Consider the following 15,127-nt stretch of genomic DNA (forward strand, 5'->3'; position numbering starts at 1 on the left):
GTGCACTAACTGATATTATTTAGTAATATGCTATCATGGAAGGGTCATTCCTCTAATTTAAGAGTGATTTCTTTAGCAGAATTGCAGTTTGTCAAAATCTGGCAGCTGCAAAACTGCACAGTAGATTTAACCAAAGAGTTACTGATTCCAGAATGAATTTTCACTCTGCAGCCAAGTGTGCACCAATTTGAAACCTCCTGGCAGGTTCTCAGGGTCCCATGTTCAAGCATCCGTCCAGCACACAGTTTTAATCTGCCAGGAAGTTTCAAAGAGTTGTTGACTTTACTAGATATGATAAATATAGTTGGTCTAAAGTTGTACCACAAATAATATGGTCTGTGTTTTCTTCGTGGTTCTTAGAAGAGTCAAGAGATAAATGATCTTAAACAATGTGATCATAAGAAAATAGGTCTTTACTCAGTTGGCTGACCATCCCAATCTTTCTTATTATATTACAAATAGATGCTGTCATTTCAGAATTAGTGTGAAATGAGTTTTGAGGCAAAAGTCTATGACAGCATGTGCAGAGCTTTGCAAACACCATTTCACCAAAATCAGAAGCAATGTTAACCACTTCCTGTTGGAGGTGGAAAAGAGTAGCTCTGGAAACTTTTTGTGACCCTCCCTTATTTAGAATTGAGGGTGATCTGGTATCACATAACTTTAAAACTGCTCTTCAGGAACTCTTACTTTACATTACACACACACACACACACACACACACACACACACACACACACACACACACACACAGAGAGAGAGAGAGAGAGAGAGAGAGAGAGAGAGAGAGAGAGAGAGACAGAGAGAGAGAGAGAGAGAGAGAGACAGAGAGAGAGAGAGAGAGAGAGAGAGAGAAGGGGGTGGATAAAATATAAATTTTAAAATGATGTCTTGCTTGCTTAAGAAGTGAGACAGGTGTGTAAAACCAAAATTAACTGAATGATGACAATTCTATAAACGACTAAAGCATGAAGTCATGTAAGTGATAACAAACATTTTTCCACCAGGTTCTCCATTTATTACTCATTCAGTGTTTACAGTAATAAGGCTTAAAAGTTCCAAGTAAAAAATATAAAGTATGAGACACACACACAAGTAGAAGAAAACTAAACTATTCTAAAATTATTTACTTACCTAACAGCGTGTCTCATTAAAGAGTTTAAGTTAATATTCCATTGATATTTTAACAGCACACAAGAAATGCCTGACTGATGACAGATTAAAACAATGAAGCAAATACATTGCATCCATGCCACTGTGTGGGTAGTGATATGATAACAACCGCCATTCTCAGCATCAGTACATTGTACGTCATCACAATGAGAGTTAGCTATCTACAATCACAACGCACACAATGGTATAGTGAACCAGCGGAGACAGTGTAACCACCCTGCAGAATACTGTCCAAAGGATGAATTAACACTTTACACAAAAACAGCCTTTCCATTTGCACTAAGTTTAAATTTCCTTGGGTAAACGCCTTAGGATCATTAACTAATAATTAAGTACTTGTACTCAACAGAACTTATGGCATGAAGCTAATGCTAACAATTCAGACCAAATGATACATTCACTGAATTATTAAATACATTACTTTATCAGTCCTTTTGCTCGAAACACGTCCCTCATGAGCCCCTTCAGGTACTTTATTTCACGTGACAGATCAGTTATTTTCTGTGTAAGTTCAGAATTCTTCTGTTCCAGGGCTCTCTCTTCTGACAAGATTTCTTCAATTTCTGCCTTCTTCTTCTGACGGTAGCGGGTAGCAGCATTTTTGTTTTGTTCCTTTTTACGTAATTTCTTTTCTTCCACCCCTGGACGAGCATAAGGTTTAGATGAAGAACCTCTCTTCCTTCCTGATGATTTCTGTGGCCCAGGTGAAGACAGCTGTTCTGCTGCTGGAACCCACTCAGGGTCATCAGCACTTTCTTCACTGCTTTCAAAACTGCTGTTGGAACTTGTACTAGGGCTCAGTGGTAACACATGAGGCTCGTATCCATCTTTAGAATCACTTGTGAACCTGCAGTTAACATCTTGCCACGCATTACTGCTAACATCCATGTCTTCTGCTCGAGATCGTACCAGCTCATCTACGTCGGCTAATTCTTTTGCAATATCTGGCGCAGGAGTAGAAGGGACCATCTGTTCGAGGTTGGTGAAAAATGTATCTTTCTTTTCAGAAATTACTTCTATGAATGGGCCAACGGCAGTAACATTTACTGGAACTGCAGTGGCATGGATGGGGAGAATGTGTGGCTCCGAAATGAGAAAGGCATCATTAGATACAACACTATCTGTTGGTGAGTAATGAGTAACAGAATTTGCAATTGTGGGACTCTGAGGTGGTGTGAGGGTTCCATTGTTTAGTTCAACTTCTCTAAATGCAGACTCAAATTCTTGAAGCAGTGTCTCTGTCTGAGAGACAGGGGCAGACAGTGATGGTTGAAGCACCTCCTTGGAAATGTGAGAGGCATCGGCCACCAGTGACTGTTGTTTCACAGCCTCATGTAGTGGGGCTCTGACACCATAGAAAGTATCACGAGGTTGCTCCACTGGTAAATCTTCCAGAATAGGTAGATCAGTCTTCTCCTCCAACCAATTGTTGAAAGGTTCTGCATAACAAAAGTAAAAATATTTCAGTAATACTGTCAACTGACAAATCATTATATATATGAAATTAACTGCATGATTGTATGTGTATTTCAGTACAGATGAAACTACAATAGACAAAACATTTCCTGAGTTGAATTAAACTCATTTGGTGACTTTTGTGTTTCAATTGAGAATGCCACAAATTAAAATACCGCATGCTACAAAATTACTGCTGTTTTCCTTATCCCCCCCCCCCCCCCCCCCAAATCCATTACTATCAAGAATGTGTTAAAACTTTGAAAGTCACTCTTTATTTTCAACTTTCTTTAACTTTTGTTAATCTCATAATTTTACCACAAAAAATAAAAATAACTGTTGTAATTCTTGATGCTAATGTACTCCATATTTGTCTCATTGTGTAATAATACAGTCAGAGCACTTAACATCACATTGCTCATATTTCATAAAAATGCTCAATAATTTAGAATACACAGTAAGATTATGATGTCACACAGCTGCAATACAGTACAGCTCAGTAAACTGACTAGACACTGGAGAACAGCTATTCAAATGAATGTTTATCAAGTTAAATTGACTGATTATATGGCAATCATTTTGTGCTGTTTCTATTAAATAGTCATACCAACATCTGGTGTGTAGTTATCAGGCAATACTTTATAATGTTAAACCCCTGTATCAGTAATTATGCAGTTGAGACTTCAGTGTTTTCTAAACAATGCTGAAGCAAGTGCTAACACATTACAAAACAAATGAAACCGATGGGAAACTGAACTTAAGTGTTTGAATTAAACATAACACAATTCAGTCGTCTACCACTGAATTCAATTGCGTACCTACACATTACATGCTCAGTACAGAAGTATGTAAGCACCAGGCAAAAAATAGTTGCATCAATCACAAAAGAAATATATAATTATATATACTGCACACTTTCACTTTTAAAGCCATTGCAATATTACATACCAAAGAATGCAGCAGCCATAACTTGTAACTATCCAAAGTATAATCTTCTTTACAAATTATCTTGACAGCTGTTTTCTTAATTTTGTGCAAACACTTTGTTCACAATTTGGGGGAGAAGAAATCTCTGCACCCAAGAAATTAAATGTTCACCTTCGGTTCACCAATTTCTCTGAATTTACAATAATTTCACGGTCCCACAAGTACAGGTAATTGTACTGCATGCTATAGTAAATGAAGGAACACATGGGAAAAGTGCAACATGCGACTAGCAACAGGCTATTCACAGTGAACACATCTGTCCTGCCACACAGCTGGACGCAGACTGCCTCCTCTGCTGGTTGCCCTATCTGAGCCTCCTCCCTTCCACTGGAGATAAGTGTCCCCCCTCTAGAGCTGCCTCAAGGTGAGGAGTGGGGAGGCAGCTTACTTGACAACAACAATCAATAATAGAACCTGATACAATGTAAACATGTCAAGTGATTGAGGTTATCATGTTCGCAATATCCTTATGCATCATCATTCAAGTGGCACAGACCTTTGCAACTAAGCAAAAGAAGCAATTATTTGATTGAGCCTGTTCTTTAAAATTTTACAAGGAAAAATGAGAATTTAAGTGATCATAATCACAAATGAATAAAACTTAACATCACATGTCCCCATATTCCAATGAAGCCTTACTTTTTCACACCATGTTTAAAGTATATAATGCAACCAGGCTCTCTGCATATTTAAAATGCAGTCTTACTGACTCTACTTTTTGCCTAATTTGTTCTGCTTAATGGAGTTCAGTTTTTTTTACAGGCTTTTGCATTTTTCTGGACACAGGTGTATCCTATTAAAAACATTTCTTTACATTATTTTTCCTGTCTTTGGTATTTGTTGCCATTAAAGTATTTCTAGAGTGATGAATTACTGTTTGTTTTCTGCAAATCAAATCTCAAGCTCCTCCTGGAATTGGAATAAATGAAAGTTTTGTTAAATTACATCGAATCCTATGTTTATTTAGACTTTACAAAACGAGTTATTGGATGCACTGCCTTTTACTTTTGCCTGTAACTTTATTAATCTTATAAAAGTGGAAGAGTGTGAAGTACTTTTGGGGAAGTTTTCCACGAGAAACCAAGCACACAGAGATTGGATGAATGACTCACATACAGCAATTAGCAGAGTTTGATTTTAATATACATAAATATTGGTATCCAGTATGAGTTAGATGAAACCTGGATAATCACAGAAACTACTTTTTTCCAAACAACTCCAAGTAAATGGGTTTATATACATTCTTTTGGTTAAAATGAATATAAGCATCTTTCATTAATATAAATGGAATGATTACTTCTGTTAAATTTGGGACAAAGAAAAAAATTGAAATTGTGGGTATCTAGAAAAAATGTCAAATATATTTGTTAATTATAATATGCTTGTGTTAAAATGGATACCACCACCAGAACTCAACATGAAGCTTTTTCATATGAGCTTCCTTTGATCTAACATGAATCCAATATGCAGAAAGAATCCTTTTGCAAATGTGATGAAAATGAGATATGGACAACATGCCTTGTGACTGAAAAGCTGTTTTCATCTTATTATCCGCTTTGGGATAGTTTCTTTCCATTCTATCTCTCTCTCTCTCTCTCTCTCTCTCCCCGCCCCCCAGACCCCCTCATTCCAGTATTCCACATAACTTCAAAAGGATCAGCCACTGAAGCACTATAGCATACTACAGTAGTCCATAACATTGGTTGCTTCCAGAGGCTTAAAAAAATTATTTCTAAAATATTTAGTGCGCTACACTCTTCAAGATGTCATAGGCTCAAACTATTAATACGTGCAGTTTTAATTAAACATACTGACAATTGGTATCAAAATACAAGATAGACAATTTCCAAAATAGAATGACTTCCAGTCAGAAAATGAGGACTCACAGATTTGAAGAAAGATATTGTAATAGTTCAAAATAAAGCCTATAACTAGCACCAGAATAAACAGCTCATAAATACCATTTCTACAACTCATCATCTGTTATCTAAGGAGACATACAGACTTCCAAAATTCATCAGGCAGAACATATGGACAAATTCATTATGTGTAAAATTATCTTGTCAAAGGAAGAAAAATGATGTTGATGACAAGGTCAGTAAAGACTGAGCACAAGGTTGGCTTGGGCAGTAGCACAAGGAGCGAGCTCAGAGCCTTTCCCTCGCCAAAGGAACCATCCCATTAAGTCTGCTATTGTGTTTATTTTGTACATGCTTCTAGGTGTTTGGGTCAAAATGACCCAATTTTCTTTCTGTTTCCTGTAGGTATACTTTTTAACGTATGTGTATTGAAACCACAACTAAATTTATAATTTAGACACTATAATGCACTAACCTTCCAACTGCATACAGAATAGTACAATGACACAATAACTGATATATTAAAATGAGGTGTTACTTGATTTTCACAACCCTATGCCTAATTGTTACTAACAGTTTTTACATGGATATGTATGAATTTTTTTACACTCAGCTCTCTTCACTAAACTTTTGCTGTCAGGTTTTCCTCGTAGATGACATTTGCCTCTCTTCTTACTCCTCATATAATTTTCTTTCGATGTGGACAACATCCTCGTCTCTCTATTTCTCCATTAATCACCTGCTTTCCACGAGTTTCTAGGAACAGTCTTCTTCTCTGCAGTGCGTTTGCTTACCATTGGGGATAAAGTACCTTCAATAGCAATTTCATACAGACATGTCAACAACACGTGAAAACACACTAGGCCATTATTTATTTATTTTTTTTTTTTTACTGTATAATTCACCATCATCTTGCCTAGTGTGTCCACAGCTCCTTTTATGTTTTTAAGTTTAAAATAATTAGCAGTTTTCCTTTGCTGTTATCACTACCTTCTGCATTATGGTGCAGAGTGCTTTGCAGAATAACACTTTTTTTCCCCCTTTGGGATGTATATAAAAGTGTTGCGTCTTTAGTGAAAGCAAATGCGTATGAGATTATAAATCTCCCTGGTTTGCAACAGTTTTTGTGGGCTAGAAGGCTTCTTTTTAGCACAGTTCCAATCGTTGCGTTATCACTTTTCATTAGCATCTGTCCTAGCTCGTGAGTGGTCAAAAAGTTCTCAAAGGTAATGTTATCCCCTTCTACATCAATTAAATCTGTTAGGTCTTGGTTCTTTTCAGGTATACTACCATTTCCCAGTATATGACTGAATATTTCATATGTAATTTGTTTCACTGTCAGAAAGCACCAAGAGCCTGATGCCACACTTTGCTAATTTACTATGCATATACTGGTGGAAAAGGTGGTTTTTCCCTTAATGCAACAAGTTGTTCATCTACCGTAACAAACATATTGGAATTGTAAGGAAATATCTCTGCCCATTTCTCCCAAAAATTTCTTATAGTACCAAACTTATCTTGTTCACCACTTCATAGTCTTGCCTCATATCATCAAATGTAATAACCCCTGTTATCTCTTGAGTGTTTCTAGAGACACTGTAGCTCTGAAATTCAGACGACCTTCATATTCATCCCATGAACTTTCGGCAGGCTCACTGCGTGACTTGTTCTTTCAGCATTGGAATGGGTGAGTATAATGTTTTAAACTGATGGAGGAAGGAATAATTTGACAGCTGAGTATTTATTTGCAATGCAAGAAAAGGCATCCCTTGTTGGTCCTGGAATCAGACGAACTATATTACACGTTAATGAGGATTTCTTTCTAAGGATGACACAACATGTTATTTTGAATGGAGTTTTATCAACAGTTGATGGACTTATTTCCAAATAAGAGGTACAAAAAATACTGATATTACTGAAAGTATGCTGGTAAAATTATTTAACTGGATAGATAAAAAATCTTTTCACCAAGCAGCGGCAGAACACACTGTTATGATTGGTAAGCTTTTGGAGCCAAGGCTCCTCCTTCAGGCAGAAGGGTTGAAGGGAATGCAAGAAGGGTGAAGGAAAAGGACTGAAGAGGAAAAGGACTGAAGAGGTCTAGGAAAAGGGTTAGATTTTGGGAAAGTCTTCCAGAACTGGAGATCAGGGTAACGACATACCGAAGCATAGTGACATACAATTTTAACAGAAAATTGTAATGTGTTGATACAGAGGGTTCAGTAACTATTGTTGCTTTTGCAAGGAGCACTGGAATTCTTAAATGCCCTAAATATTTGTATAAACTCAATTTGTATACGTGGAAAAAAAAAAAGAAAAAAAATAAAATCGCAGGTTTCCCAGTTAAAAATACACCTTTACCTGGGTGAAAATACAATTTTTCCAAAGTGAAAATACACTTTTCTGGGTCAAGTGACAGTATACTTTCCCTTGGAGCTGTAAAACCTATCAATCCTTTGAATGGTAAAGGTTTTATACATCAGCATAGAACTTCGCAGCACTTTAGGAAATGAAATGCAATGAAAAAATAACGTGTTTTTGAAAGATCTTTGATGCGCAGCAACATGTACACTGCATATTTTCTTATTATGAAGGTGTAAACATGAAGTCCACCAAATACAGCACATTGGCTTCCCAAGCACTGAAACAAAGATTGCAAACTGCTTTTGTCAGCCAATTATAGCTCATGTCATGTGACCTTGCCAGCCAATGACAGCAGATATTCAGAGGACATGATACACGATGTAGACAGCCAACAACAATACCACCGTTAAGCAGCATGAAAACACAAATAGAAAAAGTTAATGGTTTAAATTAATGTACATATAGTATAGTTACAAACATAGATAAGCTTTCACATGTCACATTGGTTCCTTTTTGTGTGTTACTCTTTAACATTAATCAAACACGAACATGCCAGTAAAATTTTTAAATAATGGCATAAATGGCTGGTTCTCTGGGCCCAAAATTTTTCTCAGTGGCAGTCCTCAAGGTGTTACGTTTTGAGCAAGAATCAAACACTCTGTGATACAAAAAATTCATAACACATTCTCACACGTAAAATAATCCATCTTGTATAAAAGGAGATTTACTTTGAAGGTAACATTTCTAAAACCACTATTAACAATATTTTTCTTACGATCTGTTACAAATAGGTTAATTTGCAAAACTTCCAGACAGTGTCAGGAAACAGGCATTACTGCGCATATGCAGCTATTGTGACACAGGTGGTCTGTGCTTGGTTTTGGTCTGTGTGTATGCTTTTTGATGCATTTCTGTTTGGAATTTCGTGCATATCTGGGCATCAGATGACCAGGTGCAGTACTACAGCATGTTGTTCGGAGAGGACATATGGAGTTACTGTACTTAGAGCAATTCATATCCATTGAGGATTGCAAAATAAGAAAGTAATCTTTGGCATAACATTCATTTCAAAACTAGACTCTACAACTGAAATACTATTATGTAGCATTTCCAATTGAGTTCATATGAACGCAGCACTGCACAAAGCTAGTCAGAATGAATAAAAATTTCTTGCAAAAAAGCTCTCCTTGTACATGCTACAAATGCTACAACTACGGACAAGAAGTTTTTCATTGTTTTCAAACAGTATAAAAAATTAACAAGATTTCTCTGTAAAGCCACAAGGTTTCTCTGCGAAGTCAAGAAACTGTACAACTTGACATTAATATTGTACTTCAGGAGTAAATGTAAAGCCTTGTGGGAAGTTATGATAAAATATGGTGTCCTGCCAGTCTATAATTTACCGAAGAATGGCATTCTGTAAATTTAAAGATGTGAACAACACAAATTAAGATGTAATGCCAAGCCTAGAGGAGGTACCAGAGAAGTGTTGACACGACTTGTAATCAAAAAACATTGTGTTGATGGCAGGCAATTTGTAAAATTCTGCTAAAGCTGTCAATATGTTTCAAACAAAACATTTTATTCAATACTATTAATCAAACTTGACTGCGTAGCCATCTTCAAGTGAAAATTTAAATATTTTCACATGTATATAACGATGTGTTAAAAGAAACAGGACATCAGATACCAAATGAGCATCAGAATTTAATACTAAAATGCATAATTTGGCTTAAAGTGCGCATTCATATGTCCTGATTCACAATTAAGTAGACCTCTACCTGGTATTCAGCTTTTCAGTGTGGTTTTCGGCATGTCAATTTTCTTGAGTAGCAGAACTGTATTATCTGATGTTTGGTTCTTTATTACAACATTATGCCATAAATGCCAGAAGATGAAAATGTGCACTTAAAATTCAGCAGACAGTTTAAACCAACCAACAGTTTTTCAAATAAATTGGCTGTCTTTGTGGAAAAGATTAATAAAAGCAAAATTTCTTCAGCAAACCAACAAAAATAACTTCCCGTTCTGTGACATGAGTAATGCTTGACTGCCAGTAATGTGAAAATAAAATAAATTCAGAAAACAAACTAACATCACATTTTTGTCTTCCATGATTGTGACTGGATTTTCATTCACTTGATAGCTTCCAGCCACAGAAATCAGTTTTGTTTTCATTTGACAAAACAGAGAGAAAACAGCAAAAAATTATGAAAAATTAACACAGATCACATGAGGACTACCCCCTTCCTCTAACTCAGATTGCTTGGCACATGCATGAATCTGGCAGTTTGGGCATGCTAGATAAATTTTTACAGCTAGCATCTGGCTGCTTGCTGCTACTGCTTATACAGCTAAAACCGCACTTCAAATAGGCAGAAGCGGGGAAAGATGCTGCTCATATGTAACTTCAGCTCTGTGCATGTGCGTTAGACCACTAGCAACTCCTCAAATGAAAGTAATGAGAACAGTTCTGACATCATGCTCATCGAAAGCAGTTTATTGTTGCAATTGCGCAGTTTTCATCCTAAAGTGATCGACACATTTTGCTGTCTGAAGACGCTGTGTGTGCACCATGTCTTGTTGTAAAAAAGTGAAATCCCTTGTCAGAGTATCAGTTCTTATAACTCAAACTTACAAGAATTTAACTGAAAACTAAAACAATAAAAAAATACCCGTAAAAAAATTCTGAAAAATTCCCAGGTTTTTCCAGTTTTCTCTCTAATGAAAAAAAATTCCCGTGTTTTACCCAGCTGTCCTGGGGTGTACGCATCCTGACAAAGTCAGTCCGCAAATGCTGAATGGCGCAAAATGTTTAACGTATCGCCATTTTCCTTGTTTACTGATGTGGATAGCTGGAAACACATTAGGCTTAATTAAGGACTGTACGTTAACTAATAAAGTACACACAACAACATCCATTCAACAGAGAAAATCTGCACCAGTAACAGTTTCCTGCACTTTCTCAACCCTAAATTTCATTGGCTTTAGGAGCTTGCCGCCACAATTTTGTATGCTCTTGGTACACACACAAGTGTGTACAATTTTTTCCCTATAATGTCGAGAAGAAACTTCTAAGGAGGCCTTTGACAGACTTCAAATTATGTATTTGAATTAATTTCATTAAAAACTGATGATTGGTATTAACGATTTGGTGAAAGGAAAAGTGAGGAATATTCATTAGTAATTAGTTTCTATGTTCTTTTTAGTAACACAATGGTCTTAAAAGTTCACTCACATTTCATCGAAACTTTGCAAAAAATGGCATTCCTTTTAATTTTAAGTGTACACGATTCGTAAGAGCTACCATGTCTCTTTACACAGCTGCCGCCTCATAGTCGTCACACATTACAACGTCACAAGCTAGACGAGTGTACATCTACGCTCAATTTCACCATCTTTCAAGAATAAGCTTTAATTGATTGCTCTAGAATATACAACACCCCCTACATATTGCTCATGTAGGGATCATGAGGTCAAGATTAGAATAATTACTTGTAGCATGCACAGAGACATTCAGACATTCATTCCTCCCACACACTGCATGTGAAAGAAAAGGGAAGAAACCATAAGAAATGTTAAAATGGGGCGTACTCTCTGCCATGCATTTCACAGTGGCTTGCAGAGTCTGGATGTAGACCTGTTGTAAATTTTTAGTATGTTGCTCTCTACGACATTTCTGTCAAATGTTTTATTAGTAGTGTTGAAAATGAAAGTGTTTTGTAATATGCTCTTTTTTCACTTGGAAAAAATAGAGTGAATGATTTTTTAGTTCCCTTTAGCCAGGTTCATTCCATACATTATATAGAACCACCCTGTTAAGAGTCATCACAGCATGATTGATGCATCCTCTGAGCTGTTCTGGTGTTCTTGGCAGTGGGGATAAGTAAACACAGTCCTTAACGTATCCCCAATGGAAAAAGCCACAAGACGTTAGGTCAGGTGACGTGGGGAGCCAAGAGAAATGAGCCACACCATTCTCACAATTATGCCCAATTCAGTGATATGAAAGTTTATTGTTTAGATGGTGACAAGCACCAATCCTTCAATGAGGGGATACCCTGTCTTGTTGGAAGATGAAATTATCAGTGTCAGCAGCCAGTTGTGGAAACAACAACAACTGTAACATGTCAAGGTACGAGGTAGTTGTCACAGTCTTCTCCAACAGACAGAAACTCCTACTTGCTTTGTTGTCATTTTGTCAAGGTACTGCACACTCATTGCTACGTGGGGGGCACAATGCAAACTCAGGGTTTATCGTTCTATTCACGCATCAACCATATTTGTACATGTAGAACATTCAAAAGGAATGAATCATTTACAGAATCCCTGTGCAATAGTTGCACATCTAACCAAAAGCTAGTGGAATTATCTTGTTATGAAGCTCATATTATTACCAAGCAACCTCTAAGCCACAACAGTCTAATAACATAATGGCATGCATGCAAGAAAGCTGTAAGGAGACATGGTGGGACGATATGCAGTAGCAATAGGCAGTGTACCATGTGATGTTCCAGCTAAGAGAGTTGTTCTACAATGTCCTTTGTAGTGTGCACTTTGGGATGCATGCAGAATGTTTAGTGTTTACTTTTATGTCAGTTTAGATACAGTGAAGGTACTTAGCAACTGCAGTGTTGTTACGGATAGCATAAAGGAATCTCAGTATTACATTAAGAAATGGCTTTGGTATTTTTCCACAATCGTGGCTTTGCATAAGAGAGAGAGAGAGAGAGAGAGAGAGAGAGAGAGAGAGAGAGCATGGGGGGGGGGGGGGGGGGGGCGAGATTCTCTAGAAAGAATTGATTGCACATGCATGAACTGACTGTGATGCATAATCGCAACTGCATTTTCATTACTACCAAAAAAGTACTACTGATCACTAACATGTTGTTGTTGTTGTTGTTGTAGCTGCTTTACGGCACAAAACAGCTGAACTCATAACTTTACATGGTCAATTACTGGATAAAGTTGGAAAAAAGTTGATAATACTCAAAGCCTGATCGACTGGAATAGATGGTAGCTAAAAACGATCACTTCCCCTTTGAGGAGGAGGCCAAACATTTGAAAATTAAATTTCTTTCGCCATATTACTACACAAATAAAAGTAAAATGAATCTACAGCTCTAGCTGTATCTGCTAAAATCTGATGTTGAAGTATACAACAACAATGCACCAACCTATTACACAGTAGATAAGTGCTGCAGACCATTCCAGTGTGGACAGATTCTGAACATGACAAAAGTAAACATTTGCTGGGTTCTGTGACTGCTCACACCCATTTAAAAAGCTTTCTGGACCAAAACAGCAATATAAATGTTGCAGGGATGACAGGCAAATCCTGACGACAGCCACATCTCTCCAATTACCATGTCCAAGTGAGAGGACTATCACTATGACACCAAAAAAAAGAAACATAGACAAGACCCACAAGTCATTGGGCAAGATGATGCTGAGCATTTTTCAGGAATGCCACTGTGCTAACGGATAATGCTGTTATGGAGCAAACTGTCACATGAACAAACCAGTGAAATACTCAAGTAGTATGAAATATAATGAAGCCGCATCCAATAAAATTGAGCAGATATTTTGAGGAAAAGGAAAGGTTAAAGCCGAATATCAACAATTATGGAAAGGGTAGACTGCAACTCACCGTAAAGGTGGCATGCTGTGTTGCAGCTGTTGAAGCTACATTGTTAGCTGCAACAGGCAGAAGACACGCTTTGTTGATGCTGCACATTTTAGCAATTTTGATCAAGATAATCTCACGCTGCACTGTTCTTTTTTGGCACCGCAGTTTAGAAGTGTGCACAAAATTAGCTAAGTGAAAAATCTGGGCAAAACACAAGTTTTGTTTACATATAAAAGCCAACTTAGTAATTTTCCTTTGTGTGAGACCATGTGTACAAGATCGTGTGCCAATTTACCGTTCTAGATTCTTACATTTTACTATTCGCATCAGTTCTGTGTAATCTTTCATTGATTGTATCAATGACCATTTGTATTGCGATATATTGTGACTGTTGGTAATGTGATATACTGTGAAATTTCAAACTTTCGTGAGTGCCACAATATACTCTTACTGTTATCGTCAATTGTAGGCTTACCTGTGCTCTTTGAAATTTTTTGAGAACAGTAAGCCTATCCTCATTCAAAACAATCATACTCTAATCTAATTGTAAAATTACAAGAGAAATATGTTATTCTGACTATTTTCTGGTGTTTACAAAACTATATTTTTGTAAGCTATTGGTAAGGGTGTTTTGGATACAAAACTGATTTCACAGAAAATCAGTGTTTGTGGTTCATAGTTCAGCCAAAGAGTACATCACCCCTGAATTTTGCTGTACATCAAAGCAAATAAATGTGCATTTTTGAGAATTTTCAGAAGCTACCATTGTACTTTGCACAATCTACAAGCAATTTGTAGCAAATCGGCCTTTGTGATTTAGTTACTGTAGCAGATTTTCTAACTAAAATACTGTGTTACATCTAGTTTTCCATTAAAGAGGAGTAGCCCTATATATTATCTCCACTTATTATAAATTAACACTGTTTTCAAGTATGCTACTGTCTATAATCAAAATTAAAACATTTTAGGAAATGAGTAATTTTTACCACAGGTTTTTATGTTGCCTAAATAGAAGTTCTTATAAAAAACAGGCAACTTTTTAGCTCTGCAGATTGAAAAATAGTCAGTGAGCTTAATTTAAAGTTATTTGTTCACTGCCTTGAAATATACTGCACCAGCCAAAATGCAACACAGGACGAGTTGGTTGACACTTGTAAGCAGCTGGAAATCTTCCTAACTACTGCCAAACTATTGGCAGCTGCTGTGAATCAGTGTGCTGGAACAGCTTCCAAGAGTCGAGTACCTGTGATACCTGTACCAAAGGTACCTGAAGTACACTCATGATCAGAAAAAAACATGTTCTGAAAAAATGATTAGCATCTCAGTCACCTCGGTTCAGCATGTGTCCTTTTACCTAGTAGGCATAGGGTCCACCATGGGCCCTGATAACTTGTTTCATGTGTGATGGCATTAACACACATAAAGTGCGAATGGTGTCCTGCGGTACAGCCACCCATGCTGCATTCACCTAGTTCCAAAGTTCATCTATGGAGATTGGCACCGGGTCACAGTGCTGCACACATTGTTTCACCATACCCCACAGATTTTTTAGCAGAGACAAATCTGATGATCTGGCAGGCCAGGGCGAAAGGCTGACATGCAAAAGGCTGACATCCTATGATACAAAGAAGGCATGTGTTCCTGCAGCAACATGTGCTCG

The 15,127-nt window shown here is 37.1% G+C and overlaps 1 protein-coding gene across 2 annotated transcripts in view; it reads right to left on the reverse strand.

Moving 5' to 3' along the window:
- Positions 1-995: 995 nt before the first annotated feature.
- The window catches only part of LOC124605415 (activating transcription factor of chaperone), a 48,495-nt gene continuing 34,363 nt past the window's right edge, over positions 996-15,127 (reverse strand). The window contains exons 1-2 of one of the 2 annotated variants that reach the window (XM_047137067.1): positions 3,577-3,907; positions 996-2,612 (exon numbers count right to left, since the gene is read on the reverse strand). In XM_047137067.1, coding sequence (XP_046993023.1) covers positions 1,591-2,612; positions 3,577-3,595 — 1,041 coding nt within the window. In that variant the 5' untranslated portion in view covers positions 3,596-3,907 and the 3' untranslated portion in view covers positions 996-1,590. Of the gene's footprint in view, positions 2,613-3,576; positions 3,908-15,127 lie in introns of those variants that run through there. The other variant, XM_047137066.1, reaches the window with a different exon arrangement.

This window comes from Schistocerca americana, chromosome 3 (genome assembly GCF_021461395.2).
Source record: "Schistocerca americana isolate TAMUIC-IGC-003095 chromosome 3, iqSchAmer2.1, whole genome shotgun sequence".
Classification (NCBI taxonomy): domain Eukaryota; kingdom Metazoa; phylum Arthropoda; class Insecta; order Orthoptera; family Acrididae; genus Schistocerca; species Schistocerca americana.